At 43.1% G+C, this 26759-nt stretch overlaps 1 protein-coding gene across 3 annotated transcripts in view; it reads right to left on the reverse strand.

Moving 5' to 3' along the window:
* Window positions 1–13914: 13914 nt before the first annotated feature.
* Window positions 13915–26759, reverse strand: part of ULK3 (unc-51 like kinase 3) — a 50001-nt gene continuing 37156 nt past the window's right edge. For all 3 annotated transcript variants that reach the window (XM_033920451.1, XM_033920452.1, XM_033920453.1), the window contains exons 12-16: window positions 26590–26668; window positions 26044–26084; window positions 24422–24469; window positions 20051–20117; window positions 13915–14435 (exon numbers count right to left, since the gene is read on the reverse strand). In XM_033920451.1, coding sequence (XP_033776342.1) covers window positions 14419–14435; window positions 20051–20117; window positions 24422–24469; window positions 26044–26084; window positions 26590–26668 — 252 coding nt within the window. In that variant the 3' untranslated portion in view covers window positions 13915–14418. The remainder of the gene's footprint in view (window positions 14436–20050; window positions 20118–24421; window positions 24470–26043; window positions 26085–26589; window positions 26669–26759) is intronic.

The raw sequence follows: 26759 nt of genomic DNA on the forward strand, positions 1-26759 counted from the left end.
GCCAAAACCCAGCTACGTCAGGTCTTTGAATAAATACTGCTTCCTCAACTGAGTTTTGATCTCCTTTATCTCACTTGTGGCTCACTGCACTTGCTTTTGCAACTACCGTGTTTCCTCAAAAATGACAGTGTCTTATATGAATTTTGGGTCCAAAAAAATGCACTAGGCCTTACTTTTGGGAATATCTTATTTTTTTCATGTACAACAATTATCTCTCCCTTCCTCTCCTCTCCCCCCCATGTGCAGCATCTTTCCTCCCCTCTCACCCATCCCCTTGTGCAGCATCTTTCTATCCCTCCCTCCCATCCCCCTGTGCAGCAGAATCCCACCAACCTTCCCACTGTGAGACTGACATACCTCCGCTCTGAGGCCTCCTACAGCAGCAGGGGTGGGGGTTGCTGAATCGACGACTCCAATTTTTTTTCAGCAAATCAGGCAGCACTAGTGTCAGGGATGGAGTCAGGGAGTGTCGGGTACATTCGGGGGTCAATCTTAACTAGGGCTTATTTTTGGGGTTAGGCTTATATTAGGAGCATCTTTAAAAATCATGCTAGGGCTTATTTTCAGGATAGGTCTTATTTTCAGGGAAATAGGGTAGTTAAACCCTGTCAAACTCTGTATCCAATTCAGTCTTGCTTATTGCCTATGTGTTATGGCCTGCCTATGCTAGCTGGCCGATGCGAAATACTTGGCAACCTCCTGGAGGAAGTACCAACCTGCAATCACATCCTCTGGCTACAGCAATTAGAGGTAGCCGCAAGCCACCCCTATAGTAGACCTATTGGTTTCCTAGGAATTGTCCCAGCATACCCTCAATCCTTCTGTTCAGAGTGATGGACATCATCTCTCCCCCTTCCAAATGTTGTTTTACTGCTGTTTTGAGCTGAAGTTAAAACATGTCCTTGGTTCTGTGTACTGTACAGTGCTAGCTATGGTTAGGAAAAGAAATCAAAACCCCAGCATGCAGGAAAGAGTGTGTATGTATTTTCTTTTTAAAATGATAAAGGAACCAAGTGTCACATTTTCATATGCCTCATAATAAAGTAAATGTTGAACATGAGGTCTCCAATCACAAGGCTCAAATATCCTGATCCTCTTGCCTAAATAATAAAGCAAGATGATATAAGAACATAAGAATTGCTGTTGCTGGGTTAGACCAGTGGTCCATCGTGCCCAGCAGTCCGCTCACACGGCGGCCCTTTGGTCAAAGACCAGGGTCCTGAGACTAGCTTGACCTGTGTACGTTCTGGTTCAGCAGGAACTTGTCTAACTTCATCTTGAATCCCTGGTGCTGTGCAGATAATTCAGATAGGAAACGTGATCCCTGCATGCAAGACGTGCTGGGTGATCACTCAGTGAGTGCTCAAACCATTATACTGAATCTCTTATAAAGCCTTAAATAAACTATATTAAGTCTCATCTGAAACCAAAAATTAATTGCTTTGTGAAACCCTGTGTGTTGCACTTTCTGGTGTTTGATGCAATGTGCTCAGTACGCTTCCAACCAGGTCATAAACAAAAAACAAAGACCATGATTTGAATTGAAGGGAACTTTTTGGGAGTAAATAACACTGGGTGGGACCAGATTTGAACTGTTATACCTCAACGATGGAAGAATACTGTTCCAGATAAGTGACTATTTATTTACATACATGCTGGAAAGATTGTTAACATATAGAGTCAGCTAAATGTCTATACTGTACATAGGTGGGAACGCAATTGTGCGATTATGGTTCCCTTCAATTCAAATCATGGTCCTTGTTTTTAGTTTATGACCTGGATGGAAGCGTACTGAGAACATTGTATTAAACACGACACAGTGCAACACATAGGGTTTCACAAAGCAATTAATTTTTGGTTTCATATGAAACTTAATACAGTTTATTTATAATGGTATCCAATTTGGCCGCTACAGCCACCCTATAAAACTTCATGAAAGTATGAAAGGAAGACCATGTGACCAATGTATAAATTTCCTCAGGGGAAATTGCTCTGGACTCCACCCAAGAAGAAGCTACGTTTCTAGTGAAATGGGCCTTTACATCTACTGGAGGTTGCTTTCTACTGCTAATATAAGCTGAAATGGCCAAACAAATCCATCTAGAAATGGTTGCTTTTGGAAGCCGGCTGGCTCAAATCACTGTACCCGCTATCACAAAGAGATGATCCACCAGTTGAAACTCATTTGTCAGTGCCAGGTGATAAAGTAACACTCTGTAAACATCCAGCAATTTCATAGCCTTGTCATTCTTCCTGGACCTTGAGGGCATGAAGGCCAGCAACTGTACTTCCTGGTTGATGAGAAAACTGGAAACTACTTTCTGCAAGAAAGAGGAGACTGTCCACAGCAAAACCCCCATCTCCAAAACTCTGAGAAAAAGGTTTAAGGCCTGTAGCAACCGCCACTTACTGTTTTAACTGTCAGGTCCATCAATGACAGCATTTCCAAAGGCTCATATGAAGCTCTAGTAAGAACCTGCAGAACAAGATTAAGACTCCACATTGGACACATCTGGGTGAGAGGTCAGTGTTCTTCTATTAGTCTGGGATCTAAAGCACAAGAGACCCACTATCTGTACTTTGTAGGAGTCTACCACTACTCTTTTCTCAAGTCCTTCTTGAAGGAAAGCTAGGACCAGCAACACTAGTGCTGTGACTAGGACCTCACTCTTCTGGGCACACCAGCCTGGAAGCTCCTCCATGCCTTTGTATAGACAGCCAAGGTTGACTGCATCTTGGACTTTAGGAGGGTGGCAATCACCACCTCTGAAAAACCTTTTTGCACTAAGGATGCGCGCTCAAGAGCCATGTCGTAAGACCAAAGTGCTCTAGATCCTCCAGGGCCTTGAGAGAGCAGCCCTAGATGACAGGGAAATTTGAGGCCCTGGCCCCTCTTTAGATGGACCAGATCCACATACTACGGATGCCTCGGTCAATCTGGTGCAACTTGAACAACTAGCCCCGGATGCAATACTATTCTTCACAGGACTCTGCCTATCATGGGCCATGGTAGGAACACCTAGAGCAGCCTTGTCTGTTGCCAAGGCTGCACCAGGGTGTCCAGACCTGTGCTTTCTAGCTATATTTTACTGAAGCCATGAGGTAAAATATAAGATGCCCTCAACAACACGCAATGATGTTGAATGCTTCCTGAAATAGAGCACATTCTCTGGGATCCAGAGTCTGCGGCTGAGGAAATCCGCTTGCACTTTGTCTACTTTCATTATATGTGCAGCTGAGAGGGCCAACAGATGGATCTCCACCCACTAAAATAGCATTTGGGCCTCCAGCCATAGTGGAGCACTCTTGGTGCCTCCCTGCCAATTGATATAGGCCACCACCATTGCATTGTCCAAGAAAACTTGTATCTCCTTTACTCTGCAGCAAGCTTCCAAGCACCTGCAGACAGAAGGCTCTCAACTTCAACCAGTTGATTGACCACTTCCTCTGAGGAAGACCAACGTCCCTGCACTGGGCAACCTCACAATGAGTCCTACAGCCATAAAGGCTGGCATCCATCATCAGGATCGTCCACTTGGGGATGTGAAGTGGCATTCCCTGGGATAGAGACTTCGGTGCACTTCTGTTGTCCAAGGTAGGCTCAGCAGGAAAAGAGCACATCCTGGAGAGGGCTTAAATGGGTCCTCATCCAGGGGACATCAATCCTAGCACCTGCAAGTAATGCCAAGCTGTTGGTGCTGGCATGTCCCAAAACTCCCTGATCTAATGCATGAGCTTTGCTCTGCATGCTCCTGGGAGACTTTGTTATCCATTGTGTTGAAATGGACTCCCAGATATTCCAGGAACTATGTCAGCTCCAGGTGGCTTTTTCAAAAGTTTATGACCCAGCCCAGGCTCTGCAGACACTGGACCAAGCGTTCCATTGCCATCCTTCCTTAGCTTGGCTCGGGGCTTATAATAGACAAGCATCTAGGTATGGATGTACTAGTATCCCCTCCTTGTGGAGGTGCACTGCTACTAAAACCATCACATTGGTGAAGGTGTGTGCATTGTGGCCAGCCCAAAGGGAAGGGCCAAGAACTGGAAGTGCTGCTCCAGAAGGTGGAACCTCAGGAACTTCCTCTGATTTGGAAAAGTGGGGATATGCAGGCAGGCCTCTATGAAATCCATCAAGGCAAGAAATTCCCTCAGCACCATGGAGGCAATGACCAACCTCACCGTTTCCATGCAGAAATGCAGTATCTTGAGAGCAGCATTGACCTTCTTCAGATCCAGAATTGGCCTCCAGTCTTCCAAGTCCCTTTTAGGCACAATGAAGTATATGGAGTATCTGCCCAAGCCCGAATCTGCATCTAGAATGGCTTCTATGGCTGCTAGATATCATAGCCTCTTTACTGTCGTATGGACCCCGACTGCTTTCTCTGGCGAATCCACAAAGAGGTCTGGAAGTAGACAGAACTTGAGCTTGTACCCAAGAGGTCTGGAAGTAGACAGAACTTGAGCTTGTACCCTTTGAGATTGTGTAAGACCTCAGAGCAAGCCAGAGGTCAGACTAGTAATTTACCCTCATCACTAGCTCTTACCTTCTAAAAACCTTTGAATGAGGTGCTCTTGTTGGCCAAGCAGCTCTTGGTGCAGAACAAAATACAAACCTACTAACTTTTACAAAGATGGCAGATTTTAGTACAATAGGCACATCATGGTGGAACCTGTGGTTAGTTACCCTCTGATCACAAGATCTGGTGTAGAGAGGCTCATTTACATTTTTTTCTGCTCCACCTCACCTCACTCTGGGCTGTCCTGTAATTCCTGTTTTACTCTCTACCTGCAAAATGGTAGGAGCCTGTCTGTTCTGCTCGTGATTATTTTTCATTTAATTTCAGGTCTTTATCTGGTTGCGAAGCTTCAGTGCTGCAGAGGCTCCAAGTTTCATGACATTGCTGACTGCAGAGAACATAAACGCTAAGGTCTTCCAAGCTTCTTCTGTAAGACAATTTTCAAAAGTATTGCCACAGCTGATATGGTATATATATGTTTAATAATAAATGGAGGCTTTCCTGCAAGTACATTTAAACCTGGGAGAAAAACAATGAATATACATGGAATTTCCAAAAACATATTCTATTTTGACACCTTTTGGATAGTGGGTAGGAGCCCTACAGATTCTTTTAGCATATGTACTTTATGCCATTAAGGTTGTCAGTCTTCTGTATGCTACTGTACGGAGGGTGTGTGTATGTAAGCAGCAAAACCTGCCCTTTCAACAGCTGTCCATACTGCATTTCAATCACAAAGCTGGGGCTATGATGAAGGATCATATATTCTACAAGTGCTAGAACTTCAGGGAAGAGATTTTGAGGGGAGGGGGGGGGGTTCTTAACAGAAAAAGTCTGAAAAGTTAGGAAAGAATAAACAGACTGGGGAAAGCATTTTTTAAACACAGCAACCTTTTGGAAAATAATTTATTATATAACAATATTCTTTGAACAATTTATTAAACACAGCAATATAATACATTCTCTTTAACCTCCCCAGATTGTCAGGAAATTCAGTGAAAAGCTGGGGCTACACGAAGCCCTGACCCACCTGCTAATGCTTGATGAAAGGTTGGCAGCAAACCTCTGCAGAAGGCTTGGCATACCTAAATGACCACAATGGCAGCTGCCCACATCTAGCTTAATGTGTACACACCATGCAGGCGTCAACACCACCACACTATCCAAAAACATCCTAATCCTTTCAGAGCTGCTAAATAACCCACTTCCAAGAGGGTTAATTTAGGCCAGTCCTAGCTTATTTGACAATGCTCTGATGATGCAACATGAATTTCAAAGGATAGAATCAAGGTTATAAACTTGCACCCTGTTTCAGGAAGCAAGCTCAAAACCAAGACTGGTCAAAAAGTCTCCCCTCCTGGAACTGTGAGTCTTGGTATCCTTTCAGCTATGGGAATCCCTGCTGAAAATTTAAGTCCACTCTAAACATTTAAAAATATGATCGGTGTCTTGATTTTGAAGCATGGTATATTTTGTGGTGAGGATAAGACACTCATCATCCTTTAATCAGGTACGATATACACACTACGGAGGAAATTCAGTAAAGGCTGGCAAAAGTTTGTAGGTATCAGGATGAGGCACGCTAAGAACAAATGCTTTAATAGCAATTTCACATAAGAACATAAGAATTGCCGCTGCCGGGTCAGACCAGTGGTCCATCGTGCCCAGAAGTCCGCTCCCACGGCGGCCCTTAGGTCAAAGACCATTGCCCTAACACAGGGGTAGGCAATTCCGGTCCTTCAGAGCCGGAGCCAGGTCAGGTTTTCAGGATATCCACAATAAATATGCACGAGATAGATTTGCATCTCAAGGAGGCAGCGCATGCAAATCCATCTCATACATATTCATTGTGGATATCCTGAAAACCTGACCTAGCTCCTGCTCTCGAGGACCGGAATTGCCTACCCCTGCCCTAACAGACTAGTCTTAAGTGCGTACGTTCTGGTTCAGCAGGAATTTGTCTAACCTTGTCTTGAATCCCTGGAGGGTGTTTTCCCCTATAACAGCCTCCGGAAGAGCGTTCCAGTTATCCACCACTCTCTGGGTGAAGAACTTTCTTACGTTTGTATGGAATTGATCCCCTTTCAACTTCAGAGAGTGCCCTCTCATGCTCCCTTCCTTGGAGAGGGTGAACAACCTGTCTTTATAAGTTCATGTAAACCTTTTTTTTTCCTTCTCTTCCTATATTTTAAGTTCTTGTAAACCGTGCCGAGCTCCACATCCGTGGAGATGATGCGGTATATAAACTTAAGGTTTAGTTTAGTTTATCTACTAAGTCTATTCCCTTCAGTATCTTGAATGTTTCGATCATGTCCCCTCTGTCTCCTCTTTTCAAGGGAGAAGAGGCCCAGTTTCTCTAATCTCTATAAGGTGCCTTTATAGAATACAAGCTTAAATCTATATTCTCATGCCTACGTTTAGGCGCAAAAATCAACGGCTACATTCCCAAAGGTTACTGTTAATACACATCACACATATCCCCTAGATCTTATTAATTAGAATTCTAATTAAGAAAATCCAGGATGTAACTTTAGATGCAATCATCTATACCAGGGGTCTCAAAGTCCCTCCTTGTGGGCCGTAATCCAGTCGGGTTTTCAGGATTTCCCCAATGAATATGCATGAAATCTATGTGCATGCACTGCTTTCAATGCATATTCATTGGGGAAATCCTGAAAACCCGATTGGATTGCGGCCCTCAAGGAGGGACTTTGAGATCCCTGATCTATACTAGCCAAAGGCTAATGTAAACGCTGGCACCAAAGTCCCAGCAATTAGGTGCAGTAACAACAATATTCTATAATCATGCGCCTAATTTCCAGGCATGCTCCTGATCCGCCCATGCCCTTCTCATGGCCACACCCACTCTGGAGATGAGCAGGATAGAAATTAGATGTGGGAGTTATAGAATAAGGTGAAGACATCTCTGCACATAACTACTACCTGGCTCCAATTAATGCTTGTTAAGATGGATCCTTAGAGCCAATTAACCTATTTAAGTTACACGCAGAAATGGAAATCAAGTGGCTACCATATTTAGACTCTGGGGATAAAAGCTCAGAGAGAGACCCCTAGTGGAGATCTAACACACTAAGAAGCATTCAGTTATACAGGCAGTACAACAGCATGTGCATTAAAGAGGTGGTACGCAACCTAAGTGAACAGAAGCAGGAGGCCAAAAAAAGCTCATGTTTATACATTACTTCTTCTACCCTTTCACGATGTAGATACCTGGTATATAAAAAAGGGATTATTGTATGTATCTGAAGTAGAACAGGAAAGGGAGGTAGGAGTTATCAACGAGGGCTACTGTTAAGATTTGTTATTCTATTACTAACTCTTGTTTTAGCACAGGTCCCATTTTATGCAAAGGGACCTACTTACTAATGACTGGGGTTAACAGTAAAATAGCACGTCTTAATGGTAGCCCACACTGATAACCTACCCCCTTAATTAAAATAAAGCGAAATGTGTCTAGAAGTCAGAATCATTGCTATACGTAATAAAAGTGAGCCAAGTATAGAGCAGTCAAGTCATTGTGACATCACTGATGAAGTTGGTTGTTAGGTGTTGGTGGAATGAGGCATGACATCACAATATCAGCTCTAGTTACCAGAGATCCAGACTCTTCACACTGATGGGTGGTTATCAACGAGGACTACTGTTAAAACAAGTTATTTTACCACTATGTTATTTTAGCACAGATCAAATTTTATGTAATGACACCTACTTACTATTAACTGGGATTAACAGTGAAATAACTCATTTTAACTTCCCCCCCACCTCCCAAATCTACATACGGTATATTAAGACATAACCTTTCTTTGCCCTTCAATACAATTCATTTGAATACTATCAAAATTAAAAATAATAATAGTACCGTATTTTCTCACATATAACACGCGCATTATACGTGGTTTTTACAAACCGCGCATACCCTTGCGCGTTATATGCGTGAGCGCGTTGTACAAATTTTTTTTTACATAGTTCCCCCCCCCCCGACGCCCGATTCATCACCCGGAAGGAGCGCTCGCACTCCCACCCCGAAGGACCTCTCGCACCCCCACCCGAACGACCACTCGCACCCCCACCCGAAGGACCGCTCGTACCCCCACAGCCTCCCTCCCTCCCCCATGGAGAAGCTGTCTACCTTGTTTCCGGATGCCAGCCCAGCTGCTCCCTCTGCTGGCGGTCCTGCCCCTTCTCAGAGCCCTGTGCTGCGCTGCTTCCTCTTCAGGCGGTCCCACCCTTTCTCTGACATCAGAGAAAGGGCGGGACTGCTGGAAGAAAAAGCAGCGCCTCAAGGCTCAGAGAAGGGGCGGGACTGCTGGCAGAGGAAACAGCTGGGCTCGCTGGCATCCGGAAACAAGGTAGACAGCTTCTCCATGGGGGAGGGGGGGAGGCTGTGGGGGTGCGAGCGCTCCTTCGGGGTGGGGGTGCGAGCGGTCCTGCGGGGGGGGGGTGTGAATCGGATGTCGGGGGGGGGCATCAGGCTTTCAGGGTAGGGACAGGACTTCAAGGGGGAAAGGAGAGTCGGGGCGGGCGAAAAGAGTCAGGGTCTCCAGAGGAGAGTCGGGGCGGGCGAAAGGAGAGTCGGGCAGCATGCGCGGTATACAAAAATTTCTGTACATAAATTTGTGTTTTTCGCGCGCTATACCCGTGTGCGCGTTTTACACGGGTGCGCGTTATCTATGTGAAAATATGGTAATCTTTCACCCCCCTCCTCCCAAGCACTACCAAGCTATGCTTCTGCCACCTTGTTTCAGTCATTGCTGAAATATTATTTTAAGATCCTTCATTTATGGACTATGAATTTAAAACCACAATGACAGTACATCCAGTCTTGTGCTGCCGCCATGTCTTTTACAAATAATGACTATTTCTGATATTAGGGCACCAAAGTGTAATGTTACTTTTTTTGTTCAGCTAAATATACAATTGTTACTTGGCTACTATTCTAGTATGCTAGTTAATCAGTACTTGTCTTTCTCATTAGAATCAAAAGATGAATTGTATTAAAAATGTTCAAAGATGACACTACATTATACTACCAGCATTTTGGATCGGATGCTGTGTTAGGCATGCTAGTGGAACTGTTTTTCCAAGTGCAAGAATAGAATGTAATCAAAACACAATTCAAAAGCTAAAACTGGGGGGTTGGGGTGAATAATTTGCCTAATTTTTAGACATAATTGCTTGAAATGAAATACAGGGGTTTTTTTTGTTTGTTTTCACCTCCTGCATAAGGCAAAGTTATATTTGAAAGAGGACCTGAATGTTAGGGAAAACACAATAGCCAAGCCCCACTTAGAATGCATTCGGCTTATGATGTTTCTAAGCTGCCTGTTTGATCTCTCTGGGATTATTCACAGATGGTTCCGGATGAAATGTGGGTGAAGTTTTCATTTTTCTCAGCTGTTGCCTGGATTGAAATGTCCACTTTAAACAAAATTCAGTTTAAACAAACAAACAAAAAAAAAAAATCATTCAGAATGTTTCAGAGTTAATTAATGTAAAGTATGATAGAAATATTAAAGGTTTTTTTTTTATTAAAGTGTAGTAAAAATTTGCAGTTACCTTTTGCAACTAACATATTGTAACGCATAGTAACTGCAAAGAACATAAGAAGTTGCCTCCGCTGAGGCAGACCAGAGGTCCATCTCGCCCAGCGGTCCGCTCCCACGGCGGCCCATCAGGCCCATTGCTTGAGCAGTGGTCCCAGACTATCCCTATGACCTACCTCTACTCCTATCTGTACCCCTCAATTCCTTTATCCTCTAGGAACCTATCCAAACCTTCTTTGAAGCCTTGTAACGTGCTCCGGCCTATCACAGCCTCCGGAAGCGCGTTCCATGTATCCACCACCCTTGGGGTGAAAAAGAACTTTCTGGCATTTGTTCTAAACCTGTCCCCTTTTAATTTCTCCGAGTGCCCCCTTGTACTTGTGGTTCCCAATAAGCCTCTGCCTTAACTGTTGGGAGCATGCCCAGCACCTTCCCATACTTCCACACAGAAAAATAAACGTTTACCACATTTTGCTTCCATAATGCGGATGTAATGTAATGTAATTTATTTCTTATATACCGCTACATCCGTTAGGTTCTAAGCGGTTTACAGAAAATATACATTAAGATTAGAAATAAGAAAGGTACTTGAAAAATTCCCTTACTGTCCCGAAGGCTCACAATCTAACTAAAGTACCTGGAGGGTAATAGAGAAGTGAAAAGTAGAGTTAGAGGAAAAATAAAAATAAAATAAACATTTTAACAAGACAGCATTGATCTAAATACTTTGGAAGGTAGAAGAGAGGAGAGAAAGGAATAGAAGCAGAAGGGGGAGCCGTTGAACAGTAGAATTCTGGAGAAATTTAAATGATAGAAAGGCAAAACAATAGATAAGATTAAAGATAAATCATAAGCTGGAAAGAAAAATAAAATAAAACTTTGTCTTCAATCCACGGTTTCAGCGTCAGTGATGAAGTGGAGCAAGTAAGTTTAGGAGGAGCGACTGACGTTTCCAGAAAGGGCTTCTTAATGCACTTAATACCACCTATTGAGGTGATTTTGAGTTATCTGCACTATCTACTAATGAATGGTACATTTGTGCGTTAACTGCAAGGTGCAGCCCACTCCCATTTCCCAAGCAATGCACTTCCACCTAATTCTATAAACTTGCATACACAATTTTACACTTAGCGCATAAATTTGCATGCACAAGTTATATTGCCAATTGCATGTGCAACTTATCATAACTAACTGTTAATATAACATTAGCTACCGATTATTGGCTATAATTGGTGTTAATTAGCAGTTAAGTATATAACTATTGCACACAGCTGAAAGGAGGGCATGAACGTGGGAGAGGCTTGGACAGGTCAGGAGCATACCTAGCACGTAAGCGAACAGTTTAGCTAGCCACGTTTTTTAGACATGAGATTTACACTAGACGTTGAGCTAGCATAGGTGCTCACACCTAAACTTAGGCACACAACAGTGGATTAACACTAGTGTTCTCTAACACATGGTATAGCCATGGAGGAAGAGGGGGGACATGGGGTCCTGGGTCACCCCACTTTGGGCTCAGGCTCTTCCCCCAAACTGCAGTACCCTAAATGGTTGATGGGAATGCCCAAGCCCCACCAGCTGAAGAGCTCCATGACCTGAACCTTCCCTTATGTGAGGAAGCCAGTGGCATGCTTTCCAGCCACCAACGTCAGCACCCCTTGGGCATGAACTGATCATGACAAGGTGTGCCGACATAGGCTGCTAGAAAACAGGCCATCAACTTCTTCGCACTGGGGAGGTTTGGGCTGCGGAGCTCTTCAGCTGGTGGGCTCAGGCATCCCCGTCAGCAAAGATAAAATTTTTAACGAGAGGAGGGGACAGCAGAGAGGAATGGGCAGCTGGCTATACCCCTGCTATAACAGCAATAGGCATAATAGAATTCATGCTGAGCATGCATCATCCCGGTGCCCTGCTTTAGGCAACCTATACAGAATTATCTCCTTAGTGTATGAAATTGTATATGTTAAGTGTTAAGCCAACACAGTAACCATTGGTGTGGCTGTGAGCTAATAGCATTTACTAGTTCATGTGTCAAGAGGGCAATTGTATAACAGTGCACCTATACTTAGGAGCCCAGAGGGTGCTTATTCTATGAAGAAAAGTAGACCCCCCCCATTTTTCTTTATAAAATACTAGTTAGGCACAAGCTCTTAAGCAGCCAAAGAGCACACACCTATGATATGCACATAACTTACTGCCCAGGTGTACGCATACTTGTAAAATACTTGCTCGGAAAGACAGGTGCAAATTTACAGAATAGCGCTTTGATGGATTTGGGGAATTTATGCATATACCCCCCCATATTCTGTAAACATCATGCAAATTTATGTGCACAAAATTGCATGCTATCCTGAGATGCACATGCAGCTAATTGGTTGAGACAATTTGCACCAATAATTGAGTGTTAATTATTAGCATTAATTGACAACAATTTGGATGTGTGCGCACATCTTGCTAAGTGTTATGTGCGCAAATCTTATAGCACGCAACTCAATACGACTCAAACCTTTTTCATAATACAAATGCGTATTTCTTTTGTAATTAATCTTGAATGCTAATTTGAAAACCTTGAAAATTAGCATTCAAGATTAATTACTAAAGAAATACGCATTTGTGTTATGAAACCGGTTCAAGATATTTTGTGCAAAACTTAAGGGCTTTTTGCTAAAGCTCATTAAGCATTCAGGGGTAATTTAGGCACAGATCCCCAGTATTCAGTAATATTGCATGCATATTTAGTGAATACCGCCCTGCCCTGCTCTGCCCATGCTCCTCTCATGGCCACACCTCGTTTTGACTTGTGTGCTATAAGATTACACAAATTAATTTGCTAGTATTGATAGAATATCTGAAGCCTGCCCAGTTGGAAATAAAGCTGTAATGTTCTTGTTGCATTGGAAGGTGAAAGACTATGTTATAACAGGATGCCACTGTTCAGTGGGGCAGTTATTCAATGGATTCAGGCCCTGGCGCTCAAAAGCTTTCCATGCTGGGGGAAGGGGCTTTTAGAACCTCTGTAGCAGCCACCAAGAACCCTAAGCAAATGCATTACAAAGGAGCTCATTAGTATTTAAATGAGCTCTCCTTGTGATGCACAAAAGGGAACACCCCCCTCCCTTGCTGGCTCAGTTCATTGCAAGCAGGGAAGGAAAGACTTTACGGGCAAGGGATGGGGGGGGGGAAGAAGCTGTGCCTACTGATTTGCATTTTTAAGCAGACACTGGATACAGTTCCTCCACCTTTTACCAGAGCTGCTCCACACAAAGAGCATACATATAAAATTGCATGCTATTGTGCTAAGCATCACCCAGTAAATTAAAATCACTCCCAACCCGGTATTGTTTACTGGGTTGCCAAAATTTTGTGCATCAGGTCCTCAGTCTTTTTTTTTTTTTTTTTGAGGAGAGGAGAGGCTGGGAGTGGTTAAAGGACTGAGTCCATTATTGACCAAAACTTCTCTTTCCCATCAACCACAAATACAATCTATAGTACTCTTGGTATAAAATTAAAACACAGATTGCTAAAATGTCCTGCAACTTAAAACTATTTGACTAATTCAAATCCTTAGATAGTCACTGTGGTGAAATCTAGCAACCAGTTGCCAACTCATTCCAGATTTGCCAATATGTCGATCCAGTCCTAGGTTTACCCAAAAGTGTGCAGGGACTTGTAGTTCTGATTTCCCTACAGCATTCCCTTAGAAAAGAAAGGGTACAAGTTTCTGAAGATAGTGGGGTAAACCCTAAACTGGATTAATCAGTCAAGCAAATCTGGCAACCCTATGAATATTCTACATCCCTGTCTGCTAAAATTTTCAAAAAAGGCACAAGAAATCAAACTCTTGATTGTTTATAGAGCTAGCATATAGGAAAAGGAAAGGTAGCTGGTTTGCAGCAGAAGCTTTAGTCATAGGGTTGCCAGCTGGCTCCAGTTTTACAGACAGCCTGATACAGCCCTGGTTTTACTCCCCTATATGCCCCCTAGTCACAGCCTCACTTCTGTGGAAATGAGAGAACTACAAACTCACAAATACAAAGGGATAAAGCCAAGACGGTTATCTCCCTGTCTGGAAGAAAATGTACCCAACTTAAATCTGCCTGATACCCAGCTACAGAAAGATCAAACTAAGATCAATGCATTCTCTTTTTAAATCAAATATTTTCCAATCTAAATTTTGTTACATTATTCACACATATATGTACACACACAAACAAGTTTGAACACATAACCGAATGGAGGCTGGAGCTCAAGTATGAGCTGGGCAGGTTGAGGAAGGATTCCCACTTCCAGATCTGAGACACTGCTGAGTCTTGGTTGGGTCCCTCACCTTCCAGGTATCACTGCAGAGTGCAAGCTACAGTACAAAAAAGAAATGGTATACAACTGTCAGGAGAAAGGTATTTGTGCAGCTCTCAGGGGAGGAAAGAGTGTAGAAACACTCAAATGCATCAGACATATAGAGTAAAGGAGGGTGCAACCTTGGGCTCTCAAAGACATTAAAAGGGAAGGGACACATCACTTTGAAGGGAAGAGATAACATAGAGCACTGAATTCGCAAACATCTGGAGGAGAAGAAACAAGTTTCCACCATGGATGAACTGCACTCAGAATCTGGGCACATGACCACCACAATGTCCTATGAAGCCTACAGATCTGTCAAATAAGTCTCAAATGGTGTTCTATATATTACATTACATTAGTGATTTCTATTCCACCAATACCTTGCAGTTCAAAGCGGATTACATAAAAGTTTTCAGAAATTACATATAAGTTTACAGGAATAGTATAAAAGATGTCGTAAGAGTTACATATGAATTACCAAAGAGTTGTCGAGATCTTAAGGTGATAAATGTGTGGGTAATAAGAATTACCAGAGAGTTGTCGAGATCTAAGGTGGTAAGTGTTGGGTAAATAGAGGCATTTAGCATTAGTTGGGTAGTTGGGAGCATATTAGAACCTATTCCCATAGACTTCTGAAAATGTACAAGAGCTGTCAAACTCCATTAGCTGGGAAGTAAGGCCAGTTCCGGGCAAACATCTAAGGTCTGTGCCACAGAAATAGCAAAGATGAATCAGGATCAAATATGCTATATGAGAGTACTGTTTACCTCAGTGAAGGAGGGACATCTTAAGGTTAAAATTTAGCAAATTTGATAGCAAAGTTGATAGCAATTTTGTTGGATTGTTGATTTAATTATGGAATTATGGGGAATTTGAAGAAGAATTTTGGGGAATTTAATGACGATTTATTTGCACGTGAGCCAGTTTTTTCCACAATTTTTGTATATTTTTGCATTTGAGCATATGGAATAATTGGCGCATATGTTGTGGAGACCAGCCTTAAGGAACCAACACTTTTTTCAACACCTACACCTGTGAATATTTTAAAAGTTACAAAAACACAGAAGCAGATGAGGCAACCTCCTTGGACACTGAAACAAGTTTCAGATTAGTGTTTTTTATGCTTACCAGGATCAGAATGTATATTGATTTTTGTTGTGGAGGTGTTGGTAAAATGCCATTTTATTCAGCTTTAGAGTTGAAATATGAATAACTGAGAATGTAGTGATGGTTCCTGAATCTACTGGTCTTTACTATATGACCTTTAAGATGGAGCACTGAGCACATTTATAATACAAAAAATAATTTTTCATATATTGAGAGAAGTTGGCTTAGGGGTTGGAGTCCCGGCTTCTGATGCAGAGATTTAGGGTTCAAATTCCAGACCATAATTAGACAGAAAAAATATTTTCTTCTGCATTCCTATGACCAACTTTATTTAGGTTTTTATTTTTTCATTTTTCTGGTTTAAGTATGGCTTTTTATTGAACAGATATTAGTTTTGAACATTTAATTATGGTATTGACAACAAATTTGACTCTGCTGTGGGCAGAATACAAAACACACTTCCAAGATTGCATTGCTGACTACCCTGTTTGTGAAGCCAATGTTTAATCACAGAGGACGGTAATTTGCCCAGAGTGGTGGGTACAGCTCTGGCCACCTTCTTGGACTGATTGGATGGACCATGCAGTTCTTTATCTACTGTCATGTACCATTTTACTATGTAAAAACAAAAGTCACTATCTTATTCTTTTTCAGGAGACCATCCCATGTGTCTGGAAATCCAGGCAGAAAAATCTGGCAAGGCAATCGCTGCACTTTAAACCCAGCTCATAGGAATAATTAAGAAGGAAATCTGTAGAAAGTGTTACTTAAGAGGAGGCTAGGGTGCTAACATGCATATACTGTGGTCCCAATATTCCAGGGGTCTCAAAGTCCCTCCTTGAGGGCCGCAATCCAGTCGGGTTTTCAGGATTTCCCCAATGAATATGCTTGAGATCTATGTGCATGCACTGCTTTCAATGCATATTCATTGGGGAAATCCTGAAAACCCGACTGGATTGCAGCCCTCAAGAAGGGACTTTGAGACCCCTGGAATATTCAGTGGCATTTATTCAGGTAGGTGCGGCTGCTAGGTGGATAAGTGCCACTGATTAGGACCAAAACTAGATTTTCAGTGACATGATCAGCATAATGCTACTGAAAATCCTCAGTGCCTGCTCCAGCATTATCCAGATCGTGCCGGGGTGGTGCGGGGGGTGGAGCCAATATTCAGCACCAATCTTCAATAACTATCCAGACACATTAGGACAACAAAACACTAATTTGTCTGGCTAGCTACTCAGGTACCAGCAGTGAATATTGGCATAACCGGGATATTCCAGTAAATGCCTTATACCCAGGTATTCAGTGCAGGTATCTGGGTACAGCAAAATGAACATGCGAGTACAACTTTAATGCTAAAGTTGGCATTTTAAAGCAATGCCAACCATGAAGTTTAAATATTGGTGGGTTATGAAAACTGCTGAAATTATATTCTATAGCTAGATCACTTTGTAAATCACATGTTAATGGGTTGGATTAATACTGTGATCATTCCACAAATTCTAAGAGTCCTTCCCATTCATAATGCTTCAGCACTTTATCAAGTGGAGACATTTATCATCTTTCCCTTCATGTTCTCTCGCTTGCCATATCCATGTCTTTCTCATGGAAATATACACTTGATTCTCTGTTCTTTTTCAGAAATATACTATGTATTATTTTTCAGGGTTGTTTTTTTTTATAATGCAAAATAAATTTATCAGGAATTTATTGATTAAAATATTTCCAGTGATCACCCACTATTGCTTGAGAGGTATTAATCCACTGGGTTTGTAAAGAAAAGCAGTCAAAGGGATTTCTTCTTTTTTTAATCAAACAGGTTGCAATCTGGCCACCTAAAAGGGATCATTTCTGCACTGAGGAATATTTAATGTGGCAGTGCTGAGATGGTCTTCTCTTTCAATACTACTTTTTAACATCTTTAATGAGCCCCCCAAAAAGACTATTTGCTTTTTGGGGTGTATGTCTATCAGTACACTGATGATATCTAGGCTTCTATACTGTTTCTCAAGCTGCAGATGGAAATCAAATTTCAGCTGTCACACAAACTTGCTTCTATAAACTTCATCAACTGTGCGCCATCAAACCCCCTACTGGATTCTGCAGACTTACAGAAATTGGTTCACGCTTCGATTTTTTCACAGTTTGAAAATTATTTTAATTAAGCCTGTGGCACCCAAAATGACAGAAAATATCCCTCTATCTTTATGGGGGGAGGGAGTGGGCTGGGTGGGGGTTGGACAGAGATTTAATATGCCAGATGTTCATTGGGATATCCCTATTGCAGGATCTCCTAGAAGTAGGGAAATCTTGGACTCTCTACAAGAACTGTTGAAATAGTTAGTAATCGAAACCACGTGGGATGGGGCCATACTGGACTTAGTGCTTACAAACGGGGAAAATGTTTCAGATGTTACAGTGGATGATCATTTGGCATCCAGTGAACACCGCATGGTATCGTTTCAGATAAAGCTAAGGCAATTACACAAACTCACACAATGGCCACCAGCCTTTAATTTTACCCAGTTTTCAGATAATCCTTTTATGCAGGTAAATTGTTTTAGAAATTGTTCCCTATATATCATATATGCATAATGAAGGCAAAGTTTAACCAATTATACATTTTATAGGATTGTTGTGGGAGGGGTAGGATTGAGATGATCATGATAGTTTAGTTTAACTATCAAAATCTCCAGAGGCTTGCCTAGAGGGTTTGAAGTTAATTGGGCAGAGGGTGGGGTACAGGGCTGACGATTTGCCTAGGGCATCTAATATCTCTCCGCCAGCAACGTTCTATTTAAGAAGGTCAGACTATTATGAAAGCAGACAGGCCTGGATTTAGGCATAGCTCACTGTCTCTGGTGCCAAATATTCATAGGCACTGGAGTGTTGGCCCCGCTTCTGTGCCTCAGTTTGGGTCTACCACAGCAACTCTTGCCCTTTAGAGGAAAGATCAGTTCAGCACCGCTGAAGAATCTTTCCAAAGAACATTCAGAATGAGGCCAGACAGTGCAGGCGTGCTGAGATGCTCCGCTGCGCTTGGTCTTGCCCCTCCCCCCTGATCCCACAGGGTATCCATGGTGACAGGAAACCCATGCCAAGGGCAGGGCAGGATGCTGCAGAGCCTCTCAGTGCAGGAGGGCTGGCTGGCCCCAAGCTGAATACTGCTGGTGGGGGGTGGTTTTGCAGCAATGCCAGGGCAATCTTTTTTTTTTCTAAAGGACTGAGAGAAAGGGAAAGGAGGTAGAAACCAATTATCTGCTTCCCTGGGCTACCTATGGATGCCAAAAGGTTAAATCTGGCTCCGGAAGCAGGCAGATAACACCGACACATGCATGGAGAACCTGAGAAATTTTTGAGGGTAAGAGCAGTTAGGATTGAAACTGGAATCTGCCATACGATGAAGGGTACCAAGGCATGGGAACCTATACAACATAATGTAAAACCGTTAGTCATGCAGGCATTAATTTAAAAGCACCTCAGTCAAAAATATGTGAAAGCATCTTAAAGGAATATCCTCTAATCCAACACTATGCCTACTCCGAGAGAGTCACAGTAGGATTTCAGTTAATACATTGCCTAACTCTGGTCTGGCAACCCCAGGATTAAGCACAATCATAATAGCTTGTCCTGTGAAGACACAGCATGGGAACCACATGCTTGATCTGACAGTCTGTCTCTTTAATTTCAATCATTTTATCTTTATGATGTAAAATTAGATCCTCCATCTGCTCCCTTAGAAGGAGAATGAGAGAGGGAACAAAAGCTTGACAAAGACTCTGTGTACAAAAGGCAGATGGTCAAAGGGAAGAAAAGACAAAGACATTTTTGAAATGCTCAGCCAAAGAGAGAGAGAAGCACCTATTTCCTGCAGATCAACCCTAGTTCCTAAAGACTCAGACTTGTATGTACTCTCTTGAACATTTCAAAGAACACTTTTACTGCTCCTTCCACAAGTCATGGATTGCAGGGTTCAGAGTGCATATGTAGTAGTGTGTGTATGTTTCTGTCTGTCCCTCCTACATTTGATCTACAAAGCAAAGGACAGAGGGCTCTCTATAACTAGGAAAGGGCAGGAGTCAGCAAGACCTCTTCCCCTTTCAACCTCCAAAACACTATTTTCTATGAACAGCAGGGAAAATCCCTTCCCCCAACACCCTGCACCAACAAGAGGTCTCAAGAGGTTCTATGAGGCTTCAGACCTTTATTATGCAGCTGTCACTTGCAGATGCACTACACTCCTAGCCTGTAAATGCAGGACAAGATGGTGGGATCCACACTGCACTTCCAGGGTGCAAACAGGATCAGGAGGCAGAAAGGCTCCATACCGCACTCCCAGTCTATATACAGGGCAGCAGAGAGAGTATAAAGGAGAGCAGGAAAGAGACAGTGTACAGGAAACAAGATGAAGAATGCACCTTCCTTTGCTCCCTCTTATTCCTCCTGCTGTCATTACCAGCTCCCATTGCTGGATGCTCCTGTTTTTCTCTTACATTAAGGAAGAAATACTGTAATACTTACACCTCCCAACTGACTCCGCCAGTGCTTCATGTTCCATGGATTCTTCTTTCCATTTGAGATCCTTCATCTAGATTTCAGAATGACATTAGTGTGACCCTCTGAAACTATGTGATGATCATCCTGAGGTTTTCCCTCCTTTCTTAGTCTGTCCCCATGTAGGTGTCTCGTCTCCTTTTATACACCTTCCCTTCCCCTTGCAGAGGCCCACATCCAGTTTAGGATATTGAGGCCCCGATGCTCTAAAGTCACCGTTAAAATCCTGTGAGCCGTTGTAATAGCAGTAAATTTTCCGATTTCAAAATGGTTGAGTGATGCTCCAAAACTTTGCATGCAAATGAGGTCCGCGGAAACACCATCCATTCAGTCAATGGAAAAAGCAGCTAGCATATGGGCAGAATAGTTCGCAGAAAGACATAAATGAGCGCAAGCGCCAGGAAAAGTCACGTCATAGGCACGTAAATCACAGGTGTGCCTTGTTGTAGCACACCATCGGCGAACATCATAAGCACAGCAAACCACACAATTTAAAAAAAAAAAAAAAATTTTATTTACGCCATGCAATCACCAGCTCCAGTCCTTCTGGTATACGATTTTAATAAATACGCCCGAGACATGCCTTTAAACACATGCTCATAAAATGTGCTTTTAACACACATATATAGCTAAACTAAACTAAACTAAATCTTAGGTTTGTATACCGCATCATCTCCACATTCGTAGAGCTCGGCACGGTTTGCAGGAGAAGGGATAAAAAGGAACTTCAATGAAGGGTTAGAGCAAGATATATATGCTGTTTTTGGTGCCCCCCAACCCTATAAAACTACGAAGCATGTATCCCGTACACGCACACGGGGTCATAGCCTGAAACTGAGTGGCAGCAGGTTTAGGACAAATGTTAGGAAGTTCTGTTTCACATAGCGAGTGGTTGGCGCTTGGAATGCTCTCCCGGAGGAAGTTGTGGCGGAAACTACTGTTCCGAGTTTCAAGCGCAAGTTGGATGCACACCTTCTGGCAAATTGTATTGAGGAATACGGGGCATCCCGGTCTCCAAAAAGGAGTACCTAAATGGGCCGCCGCGTGCGTGGATCGCCGGACAGGATGTACCTCGGTCTGATCCGGTGAAGGCATTTCTTATGTTCTTATGTCATTTTTTTTTTTTTTTCTAACTTCCAGTTCTCATGCAATCAGCAGCCCCAAACTTGCCGGTATATGCTTTTAACACAAGCGGTTCAACGCTACCAGCATCTCCAGACCTGCCGGTAATTTTGGAGCATTAAAGGTCGGTGCTTCATTTTGTGCATCACCCGGCAATATCTGGGCGTCGCCAGGGATGCTCATTTTAATCTTAATGAGCGCGCCGTACTTTATTTCCATACTATTCTTGGAGGCTGCTACAGAGCACAGAAAAGACCACGCAGAGCCATTTTGTGCATCGGCAGCTAAAATGCTTGTATGCTAAACCAACCAGAACTGGTTTAACGATGAACTTTAAAGGTGCGGTAAGTTTAGAGCATTGGGGCCTGGGTATCTCTAATGGACCCAGCAATGACTTAACACCTGAAAATTATTTTCAGGGTTACTTTGGGAAGATGTTTAATTAATTTACTTGCTTACTTACTTAAAAGAATTTGTAGCCCAAACTATCGATAATTCTAGCTGGGTAACAGCACAACATGCATAATTGAAAATTCAGGTAAAAAACAACCAATCAAGTCAGATTTTAGACACAAATAAAAGGCTGTCCAATTGCCCTTGCTTCTGAATCAAATTTGTTTAAACATCAAGGGGTTAATATCCAAAGCAATTTAAAATGGCCAGAAACAGCTCCTAGCCAGTTAAATAGTTTGTGTAGAGCCATCTGCTGATATTAAGCAGCATCTAACTGATTAGTCCACATTCCTACCACCTTCCCTCCTGGTAGTGTCCCTCCTTCGCCGTCACTATCAGGCCCCCCTCCAAAACCAGCAGAGTTCTCCTGCTGTCAGCACCCCGCTCAAACCAATAGAGTTCTACTATCATCAGCCATCCAGCCCCATCCCTCCAAGCCAGCAAAGTTTTCCCACTCCCCCTTGATGAACCACCCCCACCTGAATCCACTGGAAGGCCCTCTCAGACCCACCGGAAGGCCCCCACAGTCCTACTGTACTTCTCTAGTGGTCAGCAGCACGTTGGAGCAAGAGCGATTCCCACTCACTTCTGCCTGTGCCGTCTGTGTGGTGAAAATGGCTGCCGTGACTTCCAGTGGCAGCCTTGCAAGGCTGTTGTCGTCGGAAGTTGCAGCAGCCATTTTCATTGTACAGACAACATGAGCAGGAGTCAAATAGGAATCGCTCCAACCCCAACGGACTGCTAGACTAACAGAGAAGTATGGTTGGCCTCTGGGGGGGAACCTTCCGGTGAGTCCAGGAGAGGGGGTAGAACTCTAGTGGTTCAGTGTGGGGAGGGGCACTGATAGCAGAAGAACTCTGACAGTTTGGGTTGGGGGTGGGGCTGAAGACAGTGGCAGCAGTGACGGATGAGGGGCAATACCAGGAGGGAGGGTGGTAGGAATGCGGACATCACTGAGGTGAAGGGAGGGAGAGGAATGACTGCCACTACAGGGGACAGAAGGACAAATGGAAGGGGAGGAATGATGGAATATAAACCATCGGTTTATATTCGATTTGCCAATTTTCCCTACAATGTGGGGTAAAATGGTATCTCGGTTTATATTTGGATGGGCTTATATTCAAGTACAGGCAGTCCTCGTTTAAGAACGCCCAACTTACGTAGAACTCATACATATAAACTGGGGTCCTGCCTCTCCGTGTCAATGCGCCCCTTCTTCCTCACTTCCTGTCCAAATGTGACTCTCCTCCTCCCTTCCATGTCCCAACTCGCCCCTCATTGTCTTTTCCTCCGTTCTGCGTCCCAGATTCGTGCCTCCCTCCCTCCTGAGGGCATTTACCTCCTTTGGCCAGCTACCTCCCACAAGTTGAACTCTTTGCAAAGCCATGAGCAGTGGCTCCTGCATGCGGCCTGCTGACCCAGAGGGAAAGCTTCCGGGTCAGCCATGGGCCATGAGCAGAAACTGCAGCTGTGGCTTTGTGAAGAGAAGTGCGACTAGGAGGAAGGAGCCAACCAGAGGAGGTAAAAAAATTGCTGGAGGGAGGGAGGCACGAATTTGGGATGCTGAACAGAGGGAAGGACAATGAGGGGAGTGTTGGGACATGGGAGAAAGAATGTCGCATTGAGGCAGGAAGGGAGGAAGAGGGGGTGCGTTGGCACAGGGAGAAGCAGGGTTGCATTGTGACACAGAAAGAAGGGAGGGAGCACAAACTTCGGACAAAGGAAAGAAGAGGGGAGGGAGCATGAACTTGGGTCATAGATTGAAATAATAGAGGGAGTGAGGGAAAGAGATGCTAAGATGGGAGGGAATAGAAAGGGAGAATTGTTGGGCATGGGAGTCTGAGTGAGAGGGAGAGAGATGGTGCACATGGGGAAATGAAGAAAGAGGAGAAATGTTGGGCATAGGGAAGGAGAAAGAAATATTGAACATGGTGGTGGGAGAGGCATGAGGTATAGATGCATGGGGATGAGAGGGAGAAATGTTGGATATGGTGGTGGAGAGGGAACAGTGGGACGGATGGTGAACAAAAGCAAGTGTAAACCTCCTATCTTTTCTTTCTATTTAAACTACAGTACTTTATTTTGAAGACAGTTTCTTTAATGTTTTTATAGACTGTGTACTTTACAGGATCCGAGTTACAAACAAATTCAACTTAAGAACGGTTTAAAAAATGGAACTCGTTCTTAACCCGGGGACTGCCTGTATATAAAGTAACCACATAAGAGACAGACAGCTGCATAAACCTGGATATTCAATCAATGCTGGTGTCTGGACATTGCCCAGCATTCAATATCCAGGAATAATGCTGGCGGTAGCTAAAAAACATTTACTGCCACCAGCTGAATATCTACCCCTAAGTTGACAAGTGACCATAACAATTACCGCCGATCAAAAATGTCTACATAGGCAGCAGCAACATATGCCGCATTTTAGATAAAATAAATTAAAATTTTTACCCTAGCTAAAAAAAAGTGTCTTATTACTTAACTATTGTGGTCCATCTCCAATTCCATCCTCCCATTTACTAAGGGATTCTTATCAGTCCTTCAACAGAGGACAGGTCAAGACTACAACCTTTCTATACCAGAGATGATAGCAAGACTGACTAGCTCAAGTCACAGCTATGATCTCTGTCCCCATAGCTACTCCCGCACCATTGCCATGCTGCAGCTTTGCTCTGTTCCCCCCACCCCCCCCAAAAAAAAACCTGTTGTTCTAGCCTCCCCTTACCAGGGCATTGTGCCCAAGAAAACTCCTCATACCTTGATTTGCTCCTTCAAGTATTCGGCCCTTCTCATCAGGGTTTGAATCTGAATATGCAGGGAAAAAAGAAATGCATTTTTCATGACGGACACATAGATAGGTGGCAGCTCCTGCCTATAACTTATTTAGTCCGGAATACTGAGAAGTGTTGTGACACACTTTGACAACTTTCTAATAGTCCTTAGCAAATAAGTTGTAAGAATTGGGTGAATTTTTATACATAAGAAAGAAAAAAAAAAATGAAGACATACTAAGAATAATACATATTTGTATTTGAGCCAATAACGAACGTGAGCAAGCCAAATGCTGAATACCTATGTGAAAAGAGACACCACTGATGACTCTGTGGTTTTAAATAATTGAGAATTATTGTCGATGTTGGGACTGTGAGAACTGGATGTCTATTACCCCCCACCATTTAAATCTCTTCACAACTGCATAAATTAAGATTCATAATGCACTTGCGCACATAAAGACCTCTCTGATCATCCCACTCTAACAGTGATATTATATTCCACATATGTAACACTAATCCTTCTGTTCTCAGAGGTCCACTTCACATCTACCAGATTATCCTGTGCTGCCAAGATGATCCTCCCCTCACCAAAAGGAACCAAGCACAAAACGCGTATTCAACTCTTTGTTCACCTACACCTCCATCAAAACTTGGAACAATCTGCCGCCAGGCACAAGAAAAGAATCCTATTACCTAAAATTCAGAAGAAAGCGGAAAACATTTCTCTACCCAAAATCGCTGGGATCAGTCACTCAATTATTACCTTGAACTGTGCACTTGGACCAAGCTGAATGCCGTTTAGCCTATTTCTGCCTTGTATTGCTGAATATACTGTATAATTTGTTCTACTCTAAATAGCATGTAATTCCTAGCTCCAGAGATTGTAAGGACTTTCCGCAATTGGAGTCTTTTCACTGTACGTTCCTCATGTATTGTGTGGGTTCTTAACTTTATAAAATCACAACTGATGTCTGCTCACTGTAAGCTCCCCACGTATTATATGGGTTCTTTAACTCTGTAAATCACCTTAAGCCTATATAGGCACTGTGCAATCCATAGATTAGATAAGAACTAGGAGTTTAAAGGCGGCAATCTGAAAGACTTTTAAAAGTAAAAAGCAATGAGAGAGTTCAAGAAATGGCCTCTGCAGCTATGCAACAGGCCAGAGTTTGCTTGGAATCCCTGTCAATGGATGAAGAAGTTCCAGAGGGCCTCAGGTGATCACTGTGGTATCTGAAATATGCTGGACCATGAACCCATGGAATATACTTTCAGACAGCATGGTGATCTGGCTCAGAATTCCCCTTGCCTTTATCAGGAAGCCACAGGATCCTCTTTATAGACAGAATCTTTCCATTTGGTGCCTAGGACAGGACTCCCTTTTAAAATTGAATACCAACATTTTTAGATGCCCCTCTCTCTGTTCTCCATCAACCTCACTATAGCACACCTATAAGCTTCATGCCCAAAACAGTGTCCTACCGCCATACCTCGTCTCACCCAATAAAACAGGCAGTCCCATCCTACAAGTATTAAATGGCCTACATCATCTACCTCCATGTGCAATTCCCCCACTACCAGCATCACATGACCTGCATCACCCACCTCTGCATGTAGCAGCTCCCGTCTCCTCCCTGCTGGCTCCACTGTGAACACAAGCAAACAATTAATGTTCTGTTGTTCCGAGACGTATGTCTACCTGCAGCAGCGAGGCTGCTCCCACCATGGTGCTGTACGTGATCTATAAACATATCTGAAAGGTGTAAATGCCCATATGAATGGGGCTGTGTGCAATGTATGCACATATCTAAGAGGCATGTGTGACATATGCACGTATTCAAGAGGTGTGTCCACCCATGGCATTGGGGCTGAATGATGTATAAACATACTGGAGGTGTTTACACTCGTGCCTAAGGAGTTATGTGTGATGTATATATGTACCTAAGAGCTGGGTACTCTTGAAATAGTGGGGTTTCATGTCATGTATTTCTGTATTTATTTATTTTTAAAATTTCAGAGGAGTGTCTGTATATGTGGCAGGAGAATATGCATAACAGGAATATTCCTGCTGGGGCAGTACAGGTACGCATTCTGTGTATGTATGTCCATACCATCATTTTTCTGATGAACTCTTCAGCACACATAACAAACCTGCTAACAGAACTAGCAGCTCTCCTAAACTCTGCTGGTAAAGTTCCAGTGTATCACTGTCACTGTCCCCCGACTCCTCCTAGGAAACACAGACACAGGTATTACTGCCAGATAGACAGATGTACATTGGAAAGCTAACATCCAGCACCTACAAAATATATTAGGTGTCT

The sequence above is a fragment of the Geotrypetes seraphini genome, chromosome 14 (genome assembly GCF_902459505.1).
Source record: "Geotrypetes seraphini chromosome 14, aGeoSer1.1, whole genome shotgun sequence".
NCBI lineage: Eukaryota > Metazoa > Chordata > Amphibia > Gymnophiona > Dermophiidae > Geotrypetes > Geotrypetes seraphini.